The 15,394-nt window shown below is 49.7% G+C and overlaps 2 protein-coding genes across 4 annotated transcripts in view; one reads left to right on the top strand and one right to left on the bottom strand.

The window, feature by feature from the left end:
• Window positions 1-8,892, bottom strand: part of LOC135392011 (sperm-specific sodium:proton exchanger-like) — a 102,026-nt gene extending 93,134 nt beyond the window's left edge. The window contains exon 1 of the mRNA XM_064622623.1: window positions 8,742-8,892. The gene's annotated coding sequence lies outside the window, so the exon portion shown is untranslated. The remainder of the gene's footprint in view (window positions 1-8,741) is intronic.
• Window positions 1-15,394, top strand: part of LOC135392010 (MAM and LDL-receptor class A domain-containing protein 1-like) — a 103,447-nt gene that overhangs the window by 71,121 nt on the left and 16,932 nt on the right. For all 3 annotated transcript variants that reach the window (XM_064622621.1, XM_064622620.1, XM_064622622.1), the window contains 13 exons: window positions 121-389; window positions 2,030-2,120; window positions 3,026-3,139; window positions 4,430-4,677; window positions 5,394-5,616; window positions 5,925-6,050; window positions 6,262-6,398; window positions 6,520-6,628; window positions 10,033-10,182; window positions 10,474-10,629; window positions 11,710-11,898; window positions 13,381-13,527; window positions 14,406-14,662. In XM_064622621.1, the coding sequence (XP_064478691.1) occupies window positions 121-389; window positions 2,030-2,120; window positions 3,026-3,139; window positions 4,430-4,677; window positions 5,394-5,616; window positions 5,925-6,050; window positions 6,262-6,398; window positions 6,520-6,628; window positions 10,033-10,182; window positions 10,474-10,629; window positions 11,710-11,898; window positions 13,381-13,527; window positions 14,406-14,662 (2,216 nt within the window). The remainder of the gene's footprint in view (window positions 1-120; window positions 390-2,029; window positions 2,121-3,025; window positions 3,140-4,429; window positions 4,678-5,393; window positions 5,617-5,924; window positions 6,051-6,261; window positions 6,399-6,519; window positions 6,629-10,032; window positions 10,183-10,473; window positions 10,630-11,709; window positions 11,899-13,380; window positions 13,528-14,405; window positions 14,663-15,394) is intronic.

The raw sequence follows: 15,394 nt of genomic DNA, 5'->3' as shown, positions 1-15,394 counted from the left end.
ATATAGGAGGCCATGGCCCAGCTTGAGAAAGGGGTCTGTAGCGCTGCCCACAGATGGCGCCACGGCGGCAGTCAACGAAAAAATTATTAACTGTTCCGACATTATCTTTTCTTCCTTCAGGTCGCTACATGTACGTAGCACCAGAACCGGCTCACACGCACGCAAAAGAGCAGTCGGCGATGCTGGTGTCAGCGAGACAAGCTCCCACAGGAAGCGACGGCGCCTGTTTTGCCTTCTATTACTTCATGACACGGACCAACGTAGGACGACTGGCAGTCCTGCTGGATATCGGTAACGGAACGACTGATACAGTGTGGACGAAGTCTGGATCGGGGCAGCCTGGCTGGAACGTCGCGAGCTTTAATATTCGATCTCCGTCTCCCTTCAAAGTATGTATCGTCCTCGAGACATGAGACGGCATATGAAAGCGTTGCTGACACAAACGACTATGTACCACAAAAACGACAGCTGCACGAGCTATCTCGCAGCTGGAGTTGCGATAGCCTACCTCATTCATTTCCATGTTGATGTTGATTCATATTTTTATGGATTCAAAGGGATGGGAATTCCCGAACCACAGTCTCAGGGTCTCCTAATCAACTGAACTCCTCTCTCTCTCTCTCTCTCTCTCCCTCTCTCCCCTTTTCAAAATTGCTTGGTCCCTGGCGAAATCCAGCCCACCAATGCTCTCCACTCAAAGCTCTTGTGACCTCTTTGGACACCATAGGACCTAGATCCCTTATTGTGAAGAGGATCATTATTTAATTCCCCACATAACCACCAGCAACGAGGTACACCACTGCGCCTGGCGATGAAAATCCCCTTTCATCACTTAATAATAGAGTTGTTGTTGATGCTGCTGCTGTTAAATAGGTGGCAGGCGCGCGCACGCACACTCGACAGATCAGGTAGACATAGCAGGCAGTGACAGCGAGAGCTGTACCATCTTCGTGCAACGGGCACAAATCTTTTCACGGTTGTGTTCACCACACACACGTAGTGAATTGTTTTCACGGTTGCTTTATTCAAAGAGCAACAACGGACCTCTATGACCAGTAAAGTACGTCGGGAGGCACTGCAGCTCCGTAAGAATGTTTTGCCGGAAAACTATACGTAGATTAGTGCGTGAACCGTTGTGAGCGGTGGGCGTTCACATCCGACAACACACACACGCCCATTCGGGAAGCGAGAAAGCTGCGAAACCACTCAGACGCTCATGAGCAGCACAGGCGTTTCCATCCCTGGTCTTCAGACGGTACGAGCAGTACGCACCTTCCGTGGCTGCTCCATTGCGAGGTGTCTGGTACAGTGGCGACATGCGCACAGCTACGGCTTGTTTCCCTCTCCCTACGCTGCGACTTGCTACCACCCCGGACAGTGGCGGTGCTGCAGGCGGTGCTGCAGGTGGTGCGATGTCGTATTTGTGTGCGGTGTGATTGTGGCATTTGCTGTGCCACGTAATGTCGTGACGTCATGGCGCTACGGTCCCCATAATCACCGTCAACGCGGCAAAACCTTGCTGCTACAACTATCACTGTAAAAGGAAAAAGTGCAGTCAGACGTAGAACTGAAGAGTCCATAAGAAACCGGTGGTTGCCAAGAACTCTCCATGGAGTTGCAGCCTAGACTGCAGCCATGCTCAATGAATCCCAGCTGATGTTAGGCAACGGAGCCCGAAACGTCCGAAACCTTTGACTCTCGTATTTCTGTGCGGTAGCTGTCCACGTAGCCATACGAAAACAACCTGTCACGTGATGGTAGGGCCTTCATCAGCCTCCAACAGAAGAAGCTCGTCCATCTGTGCCTTTTAATTTCTTACAAAACAAAAGTGGTGGTCTAGATCTTGTTGCTTTGAAAGGCTCGGATGTTGTTTACGGAAGCTGGTCCGAGAGGGTGCGATCATTCTGTCATCCGTGAGCTGCTTATTTTACTACATTACATCCATGGTCATCTCACACGGAGCTTATCTCTTGAGGATCTGCTTTTAATCAATGCTGTAACACAAAAAAAAAATGATATTTTCTTCTAGATTGTCTTCCAAGCCACAATCCCGGTTCCCAGCTTTTCCCTGATGGCCATCGATGACGTCACCTTCGATGATAAACCCTGCCTCACACAAAGTAGGTTCACCTTCATGACGTCACGTATTATGTCATCCACGAGCTTTTAATCCCGGGATGCCAGCAAACAGACATTGTCCCTAGTGATACCTACGGCACGACCTGAACAAGCAGATAAACAAGCAGTGCAACCACATGAATATACATGGACATGCCCAAATCGTCCACGGGAGAATGAGATCAAAAGTTATTACGACAATGATCGGTAGAGGCGCCAGTGGACGTCAATGAGCAGAGCCATTTATAGAGAGAGCTTGGACATTATCTGATCTTTTGCCCCTTCATGGGGGAAGCTTGTTTTGACGTCACAGTCGTGGTTACGCCGCCCACAGAGCTTGAATCCAAGCGGAATCCGCATATTAGCCACCTGGTACGCGCCATTTTGATGCTGTCCACCAGCATGTCTTCCCCTTCTTGCATCCTAAAAAATGATACGCATCAAAATGGCGGTGGCGGTGGCTAACGACGGGGAAACAATAGAGCACGGCGATGGAGGCCATTCAGCTGTGACGTCACATGACGCCCTTCAAATTAGGCCTCTGTAAATGGCCAAGCACTCTATATAAACGGCTCTGTAAATAAGACGCGCACAGTATCATCGGTATCAGCTTAATGACTAATCCTGGTTAGTTTGTTCCTGTTTGGGTTAGCGTATCATCTGAGTACAAATATTTAGTGTTACGTAGCGCAAAATATGGCGTCAAACGGCGACCGCCGTAACTACGGCCACGCCGCTGGGAAATTTGCGTATGTCCAGTTCCTATCTGTAGTAGTAGGTGGTGTGCATAAGATTTTACGGCTTAGGATAAACACACACGATTTGACCAAAACCCTTCCTCCTTCTTGCTTGCTTGTTTTTTGCCGTTGCGTTTTATGCAGCGAACTGTATATATCTTTCTGTGCAGCCACATGTACTTTTGAACAAGGCTCCTGCGGTTGGCATTTAGAAGGCTGGAGGATCACGACTGGACGAGAGGCAAACACGAACCTGTTTGACCATACTCTTTCCCAGGTGGATGGTAAGTAAACAGCTGTTGCCTTCGGAGATACACGTGACCAAGACATCACGTGATCACAGTCTATCAAACCAGCTATGGGTCAGAGAACGGGAGCGAGCCATAAGCTCGCTGATGCAATTAGAGGACCACGGGATCCAAACTGAGACATAGTTAAAACCATATTGCTGCTGAGCGCTATAAGACGAGGACTTAAGAAGGAACACATCACCTGCGCTAACTTCCAACACTTTAATGAAATTTGTCGTACCAGCTGCTTAAACGCTCCTGGCCACCTGCCGGTTCTTTCTACTTTTACACGTGTCGAGGTACGTCAGCTCCCTGTCAGATAAAGCAATGGAAGGAACACTGCCACAGGCCTGACCCAAATCCTTAATTGTTTGGGCCTCTATAATCTCTCTAGCTGTTCTGTCTGGATTCCTTCCGATGATTACACATTGGGTTACCACAGCTTACCACTGGGGAGCCTGTGGTAACCCAGTGTTCCTTCCATTGCTTTATATGACAGGGAGCTGACGTACCTCGACACGTGTAAATGTAGAAAGAACCAGCAGGTGGCCAGGAGCGCTTAAGCAGCTGGTACGGCAAATTTCATTAAAGTGTTGGAGGTTAGCGCATGTGTTGTGTTCCTTCTTAAGTCCTCGTCTTGTAGCGCTCAGCAGCAATATGGAGTTTGGAGTTTTCTGGCGCAAGGATATCGAAGATCAAGCTGCGCCGTATAATGGTAGCAGCAATATGGTCTCATACCAACAAGCCCAGATTTCGTCACTCTTATAGTTAAAACGAACTAGTAGTATGGTACTAACCCAGTTCGCTGTCTGTTCTACTGCTAACACTCCAACTCCCTCTCTAAAATGCGACATTTGCTGGTACATACGCCCTCGTACAGCTTGGGACAAAAGCCTACGGTGCACCGGGGTGTCACATTTCTTCATGGGAGCGACGCCCCAGAAGCAAACAGGAGTTGCCACACATACTAAGAGATGGAATGAATTGTCTGACACCCGTTTCCTATTCGATCTCTTCTTCACAGGTAGCATGAGGCCGCCGCGATGAAGAAATACGCCAGTGCCGTGTTCCGTAAACTTTTGTCCCAAGCTGTACCTCATCCGCATCTCCTCTTTTCTTTCCATTAAACGCATACCCCTGTCCGCTCTGTCATGTGATCATTTGAAAGGACGGATAGTGCCACGTGATCTTCGTAAATGTTCTTACCGCGGGATATCAGCTGCAAGATCGAAGTTACTTACCGTCCCTCCCTTCTCTCCTTCCCTCTCCCTTCTCTCCCCACAGGACATTTCGCAATGCTGAAAGACTCGTCGGGGAACATGACTCTCCCACCGTTCCAAGTGGTCGAAGGAGAGACGCGATGTCTCAAATTCTGGCACTACGTCGTCAAGACCAGGGATGAAGCTCTGCAGGTCGCCAAGGTCCTACCCTCCGCAGTGGACACGCTATGGACCGTGCACGGTGAAGAAACGCTTACGGACCAGTGGGCTTCGGCTTCAGTTAACCTACAGGGGCACAGCGAAACATTGTCGGCAAGTATTGGGCGAACAGGCTTTGCGACGCGAGACAGTTATGAGCATCAGCGATGCCACAGTCGTCGCTCTGCGAACTAATGTTGCCAACCTGAAGGTATTCAAAATGGTATTTGGCTGTATAATTTACTACCTGCATTATACACACATTTTGCAACACTTATTATCGTTATGATCACCTCAGAGAATCGCTAATCCAACGGGCTACATATATCTCAGCTGGTACCGATCACCCACGGAAAGTGAGCATTCCCTCATGCTCAACGAGGTCATTTCACGATTCGTTTCTTCCTCGTATATTGCTGAAGTGGAACCGCCTTCCCGGTACCATCACCTCCATTACCGACGTCAATCAATTTAACAAGTGTTTATGCGAGATTCTTTCCATTTTCATTCTACATGTTGTACACTTGTGCTGTCATATTTTGCCCTTTAATAGGCTCATACCCTTCTTTTTTTTTCACATATATGTATCTATGCAATTTGTTCAATAAGTGTTGTTTTTCTTTTCTTTTGTTTTCATGTACCTAAGTTTCATATATGTTTGTTTGTCATGAGTACCACAGTCATGAGTCAGATGGCACTGTAAGAAGCTTTCACATCGGTAGACCATCCAGCGGTGTAGGTCTTTCTGTCGAGTGTCCTCAGAAAGTAGGCTGACAACAGAGTAGGCTGATTTCAATCTTGCAAGCTTACAGTTCTTCTACCCTCTCTAGTTGTCCTTTATTGGAAAGAAATCTGATAAGGCAACGAGCACCGTGAGAGTGGACGACGTCTACCTCTCAAGCCGTGCCTGCCCATGTCGTGGATGCTGCACCTTCGAAGATGACTTGTGCAACTGGCGAAACGTGGGGAACGCCTCCTGGGTTCAGACGACGCGAATGCTCAGGACGCCCGGAGTAGACCCCACCAAAGATCACACGACATCAACCGCCCAAGGTATGTTGTGCTCACCTTAGATCACGGGAAACCGCTAAACAGCAAACAGGATGTGGGCCAAACCAAACAGACTGTCCTTGTTTATGTGTGTCCTTGTACAGTATGGGACTAGAGCGCTGTAGTATAAAGCACCCAACAATGTCCACTTCCCAAAGAAACAAAGTCGGAAAAGTCTTCTGAGTCTATAACCAACGTAACATTCTTATGATTCTTGCAGCACGTCCAAAGGTAGCGTTCTTCCCTCAGATGACTCAGTCTGACGAAGAGGTTTGTTGAGTCGGAACATAAATCTCTCCGTGTCTCTTCAGGTCGTTATATGTTGGTGGACTCTGAAGCGATAGCTGACGGTGCCGCAGCTGCCCTGGAAAGTGAGCTCTTGCACTACGCTCCGACCACTTGCTTGGAATTCTACTATTACATGGCTGGACAAGAAGGTTAGTTCCACTGAAGAACGTTATACGTAATGCGGGTAGAAATGAAGGTCACCCTTACGTCAGGTCAAGTACCCTTACGGGTCCTGCAGATACGAAGCACGTAGAATTGAAGGGCATAAGGGATCACCTTTGCCCTTTGGTGCAAAATAAACTGAAACTGAACTGGACCATGTCAAGGGCAAATATGCAGACCCTCTGTATCAACTTCTAGGATCCGACACAACCCTGTCTGTAGACCACACGATCGTCGGCAAAGTCATCCAACACGTGCGCGACATTGTCGGAAATCAAGGGTCACATTGGCAACTCTACCGACAGAGAGTGCGAGACTTGCCTGGAGCGTACAACGTAAGTCCTATGTTTCAAGGCTGTGCCACCGGTTGACGCAGGAGCTAGCACGTTGATCAACCTCATGTATGCACCCCATGACGACTAACCCATTCCATGTGACATTTCATTTCTTGTTCAGATCCGCATTACAGGCAGCGTAGGCAGCACGAACAAGATGGATATAGCCATCGACGATATCGTTGTCTACGAGAAGGACTGCCCCAGTGACTCGTCTGTACCACTTGCAGGTCCGTAACTCTCTGTGCTGCGCAGCGTTTAATAACGGAGCATAACTCAGACTCTATTCTTCAACGAAAAGATGGCTAAGTAGCAAGTGAGCTGGTGAAGTTGATGCATAATGTCAAACCTACATTCTATTCTTCAACCGACTGCATGCATCGTATTCTTTTTTTCTCCGTTTTCACAGAGTGGAACTTTCCCTCGCAAGTCCATTTGGTTTGGGCAAAGTTCAATGATATTCGCACTGAGTGCTAGAACTGGAGACACGGAAGAACAACAAGAAATTCCTGTGACACAGTTGTTCTTCCGTGTGTCCGATTCCAGCAAGAAGGTCCGGTCTCCGTGAGCACAAGCTCGTCGGCGTTCTTTCGCTTCTGTCGACGATTATGAATAATTCGGTCGGGGCTTTACGTCGCGAGACAACTGCGATCACGTGGTCGGGTCTGTGGATTAGTTTTGCCCACGTGAGGGTTTTTTATCTTGCGCCGAAATCTCGACACAAGGCACACCACATTTAACATCCCTCGCGGAAGACGGCGCGTCTGAGCAAGTTGTACCCTTTCTGCACCAAGTTGCCACCGTCCATGGCCGGGTTTCAACCCGGATCAGAGGGCGTACAGGTTGGGACAAAAGTTTACGGAACACGCGGGCGGCGTACCTTCTCTTTGGGGCGACACCCTAGCGGCCGGCGGAAGCGGGAGAGTTCACTCCTTCGGAGGGGTGGAAGCGTGCGCTGTTAGCGACACGCAGTAGCAGTCCCGGTGTCGCTTGGGGACTTGGGTGTGTCTGGGAAGCTGAAGCTACCACTGTGTGTCGCTAACAGCGCACCCTTCCACCCCCCTCCGAAACAGTGAACTCATCCACTTCCGGCGGCCGCTAGCGTGTCGCACCAAAGAAAAAGTACGCCGCTCGCGTGTTCCGTAAACTTTTGTCCCTACCTGTACACGCTACGGACTGAGTCACTGACGGCGGCTTGGGGGAGGGAGGGCAATTTCTGTTTGCCGTGTTGCGTGTCTTCAGGAGGAGGAGGAGGAGGGAGGAGGAGTGTCGTTGGGAGGAACCCGAGAGGTCTGCCTGCCTGATTAGGCGGCATGTTTCTCGGGAAGGGAAAGGTGGAGGAGAGGAAAGGGTGAAGTGGAAGACCGAGCGGAATCCGCTTGGGGGGAGGATAGCTGCGTCCATGGGCCGACTTCAGGGGAACTGTGCCGGCATACGCCTATTACACATCTGAGGGAAACCCAGGAAAAACCCCAGACGGCACAGCCGGCCCGCGGATTCGAACCGCGGACCTCCCAGTCTCCAAGCGCACGCGTTACCGCTGCGCCACCGGAGCTGGTGAAATGTCTTCAGGAACGTCAAAAAGCGCGAATTCATTGTTCGAACATGCGACGTAGACACCCCCGAAATCTCGATCGTCATGGTTAAAGCGTACCCTTTTTAAGCCATGCCTTGAACGCCATTTCGTCAGCGGCAAACTATACTACTATACTATACATGCCGTTTTCATCGCTTCCGGTTTGGTGCCCAAACGATATCCGGTTTCACAGAAAACGCGCTCTGCGTCAACCACTGTGCCGATTGATACAGCCATCACCTCTGATTTGAGAGAGAGAGGGTCGTATACGCCATTTTGTGGCAATTCAAATTGGCAAAAAAAAAAAGGCGTACGCCTCCCGTTCCAACAAATCGGGAAAGCGAAAGATATAATTCTGCATGGCGGCTAGTGGCTCACATCGCCATACAACTTCTCGAGTGCACCGCATGAAGAAGCTATGGACATCTCCCAGTTTGCAAAACGACGTCATAGTGTTCAACAGCGCCACCAATTTGGTAGAGTTGAACTACACCCAAAGCTAGGAGGCGAACAAGGTCCCGCCCGAAAGCCACTGTCTTGAGGGGGTTACGATGGTCTCTGAAAGGGACGCGACCTTCGGTCCTACTTTTACTTCAATAGGAGGCAGCGCATAGGTGCCCATACGTGGAACCCAGCTCTCCCCTTCCGATTTATTTCGGTTTCAGTCTGTCTACCAACGTCATGATGATGTTTCGCGGGTAGAGGTCTATTGCTGCGGACCGTAACATTCCGCCCGTAAGGCTGCCACCTTCAACAGAACACCTTACCTTGGCTCGTTGAAGAGTAGCGCGGCCTCTTGTTCGTAGAACACTCATCCAGTGGCTTAGCACGATGGCACTTCACATGTCTTTCACACACAGCATCAAATGCGTCAGTAATGAAGGATCACTACACAAACGAGAGAAACATGAGAGTAGAGCGTTCTCGAAAATTGCTTTCCAGCTAGTGGAATTGGAGGGGTGGGAAGCAACAGCCTTTCCACGCATGCGTCAGTGAGTGAGATAACGTGTAACATGAGAGCGGGGTTGCGTTATCTCTCGCTGAACATTATCAAGCCACCGTGAATTGGCGTTTTACGGCACTGAACATAAAAGCGTGGCAGGGCAGTCTTCTGGGAGATGATTGTGTTTGATTGGCCGACTGGGTGTGTGTATTAGCACCGCAAGAGAACTGCGGCTATGAGCCGTGTACGGAGTACGGACTCGGACAGATGGAAACAAGGCGGACAGTAGGAAGGAGTGCGAGAAAACAAGATTTAGCATGCGTCCTGGGCTTACTTCAGGGGAAACTGTGCCGACATCTGTATGCAAGGTCTGCCGGAAAACCCAACAAAAACCTCATGGCAAATTCCGGTGGTCATTTCATGTCATGGCAACGCGGACTAACGCTCGGGAATTGCTAGGTCGGGGCCCAAGCTGGATCGCGTGACCGCTGCCACCCCAACATGAGTGCCAAGAATCTAGCGGTTTTAGACGCTTTACGCTATAGGGGCGTCGCGGTCGCTCGTCTTCGGGTTCCGTCGTCTGCTAGCCCACGTGAACCTCAACGTGTGGACCAATGAGGTCCCTCGCCACCCTCGCCATGGGGATGTGACGACACTGGATATACTTGGGCAATCCTCTGCTCGGTTGCTTCGAGGCCGGGCGGAAAAGGTGCTAGCGGGCAAATTCCTGGCGCTCGGAAGGCGCCACGTGAACATGCGAGATCTGGCCCCCCAAAAAATGCCACGAAATGACCACCCGAATTCGCCATCAGACAGAGCAGGTTGTGGATTCGAACCCGTCGCGGATCTTCGAACTTCATCTTCTCCGCTCCCTCCTCTTTCACCGCATCTGTTACGGACGAACCTACTACACATGTCTCGACGGGCCTTATAAAACTCTCGCGTTCAAAAGCAATGAAACATTGCCCATTCCACGTGTACACAAGCTAGTATGTCTACTGCTCCTGAGTTCGCTTTTCGTTAGTCAGAAAAGAGGGCGCTGTTTCACTGTGGATTTCACGCCTGCCGTCAGTCCTTGGGAAATGCGTTTGAGGTCATTGCTTTATTTCCTGCAGTGCTGGAGCGAAACGCAACCGAGTGGGACTGCAGCTTTGATCAGGATCTCTGCCAGTGGAAAGGCAGGTCATGGAAAATCCAATCCGGGAGCACGGCTGTCCTCACTGGAAAAGGACCAACGATGGACAGCCACCTGCAGACATCCCAAGGTATCTCTGAATTCTCCACATTTTAGCCGGTGAAGAAAACGAGATATGTCTCTTGCTTCAAGCCTCACCATTAGACACTTTATAAAGGAGTTTGCCTTGTTTCGCCCTTTATAACTTTCTGGCGATGGCAATGTACGACGTGATGGACGGTCGTAACCCCGTTATTACGTACAGGTCCCCATGGTGTTTGTGGCGAAATCTCTTTGTTCGGTCATTCAGTGATCGCTGGTGTGCTCCGGTGAATATGTTACACGTTTTAAATGACGTGCACGGGTGCTATTTATCGCCTAGGAAAGTACGCATATTACTCTCCGGTGGAGTCGGCTGGTGATGAGTCTGCTCTGGTGAGCCCACCCCTCAAGGTGTCGCAGACGCCCTACTGCATCGAGTTCTGGTACTTCCTCCTCAGCCTCAACCCTGCGCGTCTGCAAGTATCCATCGGAACTGGTGAGGACTAGATTTGAGATCGTAAATTGGGTCCATATCTATCCGATACGGGGATGGTTCTCGTATATCACGGAAATATGGGGCTCGCCTGGGAAAACTGCGTGAAGGAGATTAGCTCCTTTGCAAGTGCCTGTCGTAAATGCTTTGTGTGGTCTAGTAAGCAAGTTTAGAGCATAGTGTATGGTAGCATAGTGTGCGGCGACAGGCTAGAGGATATACGTTGGTTTCGGCGCAATAGCACCGGGCGCAGTCATGACGCCCCCACACTGATGTAATGGCTGTAATGTAATTTTTCGCGGTAGAAGGCTCACAGGCCGCAACACCCTTCCTTTAAGTAAGGGAAGTAATACAGGTACACTCGATAATAGCAGACGGTCACACACTGTCTCCGCAACGATCACACAGCTTGGATTGTATACCAGGAACTCGATATATTGCCATTATTTAGCCGCTCTAGCTTTAACGGTGAGATCTAACATTGCCGCAGTGCTGTGCCACCTATCAGGGCGGCTTCGGAACTTGGATGTTAGCCCAATATTGGACAAATATAGGCAATGTCGGCCCAATATTGGTCTAATATTGGGCCAACGTATTGTGCTGCTTGGGCGGGGGGGGGGGAGTAGGAATTGCCTCGTTACAGATCATTTTCCTCTATATACCTTTCTCCCAGCTTTGTTTGCAGCTTATCATATTGCGATTTTTAGTACCAAGAGCAACGTACTGCGAGGCTGTATAAGTTGCTGCGCAATATGGAAGCGGCACAGTCCGTTAAGGGAAAGTAGGCTTAATTGAAATGAAGGAGCGAGGTGTAAACATGTCGGATAGGCTGGGGCAGCAGCAGAGGTAAAGTAAGTTAGGTGAAGGAGTGAAGGCAGGGTAAAGTGGGATGCAGTACGACAGGTTGACGACAACTAACACAGTAGTAACTAATTCAGTAGTGTCTAATCAGAGTAGTACGAATGCCACAATGCAGGAAGAAACGCTTGTGCAAAGCAGGCATGTGTACGGTAGAGGGTATGCCAAGCACGTGCGCTCGTATCAATTGGAGGTGCAATGATATTACGTGTTCTGCAATTGCAGATAAATCCTCGCGGACAGTCTGGCTTCAACGTCAGGCAGCCGAACGCGTGTGGCGCAGGACATCTATGGTGACCCTCATCAACGACACTCTCGCCACTAACTCTATAGTCATCAAGGTGTCTCCACAGGAAGCAGAAGTAGCCATTGACGACATGAGGGTATCGAACACAGGCACCTGCAAGCATCCTGGTAAGCTAATTCGTCGTTTTTAGTTCACTGACAAAACGAAAAATCCGAACACAAACGTCAAAGAATCAAAATGGTGAGCCGATTCAATTTGATTAAAAGTTCATACCTTATTTAGTTCCGCACCAGAATATATCCCAACATGGAAGCATTGCCACGTGAAATTTAAGCAATTAGGCTTACGTCTCGTATTACGACCTTCGAAATGGGCATTAACTCGACTAAATACACGACTTCAGAAAATCCCAGCGAGCTTAGCGGCGCCTTGAACTCTGGGAACTTGCTGATAACAAAGGAGGAGAAGGTCTCCAAGCTGTTTCGGTTCCTTCTCTCTTGGCCGATTGTCCACGAGGGGTCAGGGTCAACGAAATCGAAGGCTTGAAAGACAGTTCATTCCAGTAATCTCCCAGGATGCAACGCAGCCCTGGGATTTTCTAAACTCATCTATTCTGTATCGTTCCTTAAAAGGACTACAGCGTCCGGAGAGGTGTGTATGAGACTGAAACGGTGACGTTCGGCATGGTTTCACAGTCTACGTGGGCAAGTTTCTCTTAAGAAAACGTCTTGCGTATTGAATAAACGAGTTTTAAAGATTCGCACTCCCTCTGCAACTGAACCAAAATGACGTAAGCCGGGCACACGAATGGGATAGCAGTGCATGGGATAGCAGTGCATGTGATTGGCTCCGAGATCCTCTGCTTCGCGTTCGCACCTTTCGCGAAAAGCCTCGGCAACCAGCTCCCGTGGCTCAGTGGTTAGCGTGCTGGCCATGTCACGTCGAGACTGGGAGGTACCCGGGTTCGAATCCCGGTGCCGGCTGTGCTGTCTGGGGTTTTTCCTGGGTTTTCCTCAGACGCTTTCAGACATATGTCGGCACAGTTCCCTTAGAAGTCGGCCCAGGACGCACATTCCCCCAGGGCGTGAGTCGTGACGTTGCCCACACACGTGAGGCCGACAACGGCAAGCCCTCTCGCCACCACCACCACCAAAGCCTCGGCAAATGCGTCGACTTTCGCTTGCCAGTGTGAGTGCTGACGTGACCATGTTCCCTGGAAACACGGTGTTGCGCTCCTGGCTGTACAAACACGTACGACGCTAACAAGAAGCAGCCTTCCACTAGCCGGTCTCAGACTCCCGCCCGGCGGTCAGACGCCAAGGTATCTCTGCCGCTCCCTGATTGGCCTTGTCCAACTGACGTCTCCAGAGATGGAAATTTCGGAACGCTCTCAATTTCCGTCGTCTGCTCTTGCCAGACATTACATCAAATTGCACAGAAACAACCCCTGTAATTCGCCCCGCTATTGTCGGTGATGAACAAGGGAACGAGGAGTGAAATGGCACTGTAGTTTAGGAATCTACCGCGGCGGATGCGATAGTCCCTTTATAACGGATCAATGGCCGACTTACTCTCGTTGCCACCAACTAACCAAAGCGACAAAACCATCGCCCACTTGTACATAAGCCCCATTTTTTTCCTCGCCATAGTTGGCAGCCTATGTGACTTCGAGGGTGACGGGCTGTGTGGTTACGAGGTGCAATCCTTCCGTGGCACGTCCTGGCAAAGAGTTCTGGCAAGCGATTCCGTTGAGCCTCGAGCGCCCAAGGAGGATCACACGTTTGGTACCAACGAAGGTAAGGAAAGTTGTCCTTCTACTGATGTTGTCTTCCACGAGCACAGCAGCGATGCTTCCCCAACATCGAATATCCTCGGGATGTACGAATAATGTCCCAACAAATTCACACGTCCGATGGACATCCCTCGGATATCCATCGGACGTACGAATCCGTCACGACGTTATTCGTACACCCAGAGGATATTCGGTGTTGTTGGGGTTTCTACCATCGAGACTCCGTCACAACGAAATGAGGCACTCGTCGAAAAGGCCAGAGAGTGGCCGGGCACCGACTCAAACGCCTTCATTTGCGGGGCACGTGCACTAGCAATTACACCACGCTGGCACGACTTGAAGGAGACTTGCCGGGAAGCCTCTTTCAAACGGACGGGACGCTCACCGGCCTCCCTCACACTCTTTCCTACACAGGGTCCTTTCCGCTTTTCTCTCTCTCTCTCTCTAAAACGCATACGTATACATTGAAAGAATGAAGTAGGCGACACCTGGTGGCCGTGGTGGTGACAATGTCCAGCGGGTGTCGCCCGCTTCGTCTTTTTATATGTACGCGTTTGTGTGTCCTGCATACTTTTCTCAAAGCTTGCAGAAAAGAGTGTGAAGAAAGGCCAGTGTGAAAACCGTTCACTCGAAAGAGGTTCCTTAGCAAGTCGTCTAGAAGTCGTGTCAGCGTGGCGTAATTGCCAGCGCACTTGGCCGGTAATCAAGAAGTGTAGGTTTAGCTCGTCCCGCTGTCTTGCTTTGTCGACGACTGCCCTATAACAACATTCCTACGCTCCCACCCATGAAGGCCTTTTTGCTACGTTGTCCGTTTGTGTACAAGTATCAGCCGGATTAATTTCCATCATGTTCACCACGGCTACATCTTTCTATCGTACTCAGGTCACTACCTGGTGCTGACATCGAAGGACTCCATGAGAGGAGTTGGATCGACACTGGTCATCCCGAACAATCCGCCAACAACGGGGGCCTGCTTGAGGTTATGGTACAACTTTGGTTCCGAAACGAAAGGTGTGGTCGCGGCGACTGCACAGCCCGTCATTGTCATGAAAGACATTGTGGGTTTGCACGAGAGGTCCTCAGTTGTAAAAGGGTGGCTACCAGCTGCTTTCACGCTGCAAAGTAGCAAGCCCTACGACGTAAGTAAAAAAAAAAACGTAGTGATAGGTAGTCCTGCGGGGTGATATCCGTTTTTAGATTTCTCACGGATGCGTTGTTGCCTGTCTCCATGCGAGTGTAAACGTAAGTGCAAAAAACGTGCAAAAGTTTTCACAAATAGGGGGCGCCGCACGAAACATAGAAAACGAAAAGCTCTCAGAGGTTCTGCCTCCGTCTGGGATCCTTACCACGCAGTTCTCATGAATTCTATATCGAGAGCATCCAGAATAGCTGTCGATATAGAGCATATATGCATGTATAATAGCATAGATATATATATATGTATATATATAAGAGCATATACTTGGTGAATGGGGTTCGGACGACCGCGAATATATGTAGCTGAAATGAAAATTGAAACACAGACTACGAAGGTACGGGAAGTAAGAAAAAAGGGATTATTTATTTACATTTAAGATACTTGGAATGCTAAAAGGGTTGTCTACGTTACGGCGGAAGCTCCGCCTTCGTCAGGCCGCCTTCAGGCCGCTCCGCCTGCGCCTGACGAAGGCGGAGCTTCCGCCGTAACGTAGACAACCCTTTTAGCATTCCAAGTATCTTAAATGTAAATAAATAATCCCTTTTTTCTTACTTCCCGTACCTTCGTAGTCTGTGTTTCAATTTATATAAGAGCATATATACATATAATATCGATCAATAGAGCACATCGAGAGCTATACTCTCAACGACTACAGCACTACGGCTCCAGCCTT

The sequence above is a fragment of the Ornithodoros turicata genome, chromosome 4, assembly GCF_037126465.1.
Source record: "Ornithodoros turicata isolate Travis chromosome 4, ASM3712646v1, whole genome shotgun sequence".
In the NCBI taxonomy this organism is placed as follows: Eukaryota; Metazoa; Arthropoda; class Arachnida; order Ixodida; family Argasidae; genus Ornithodoros; species Ornithodoros turicata.
This window is presented reverse-complemented; position numbering and strand designations above follow the sequence as displayed.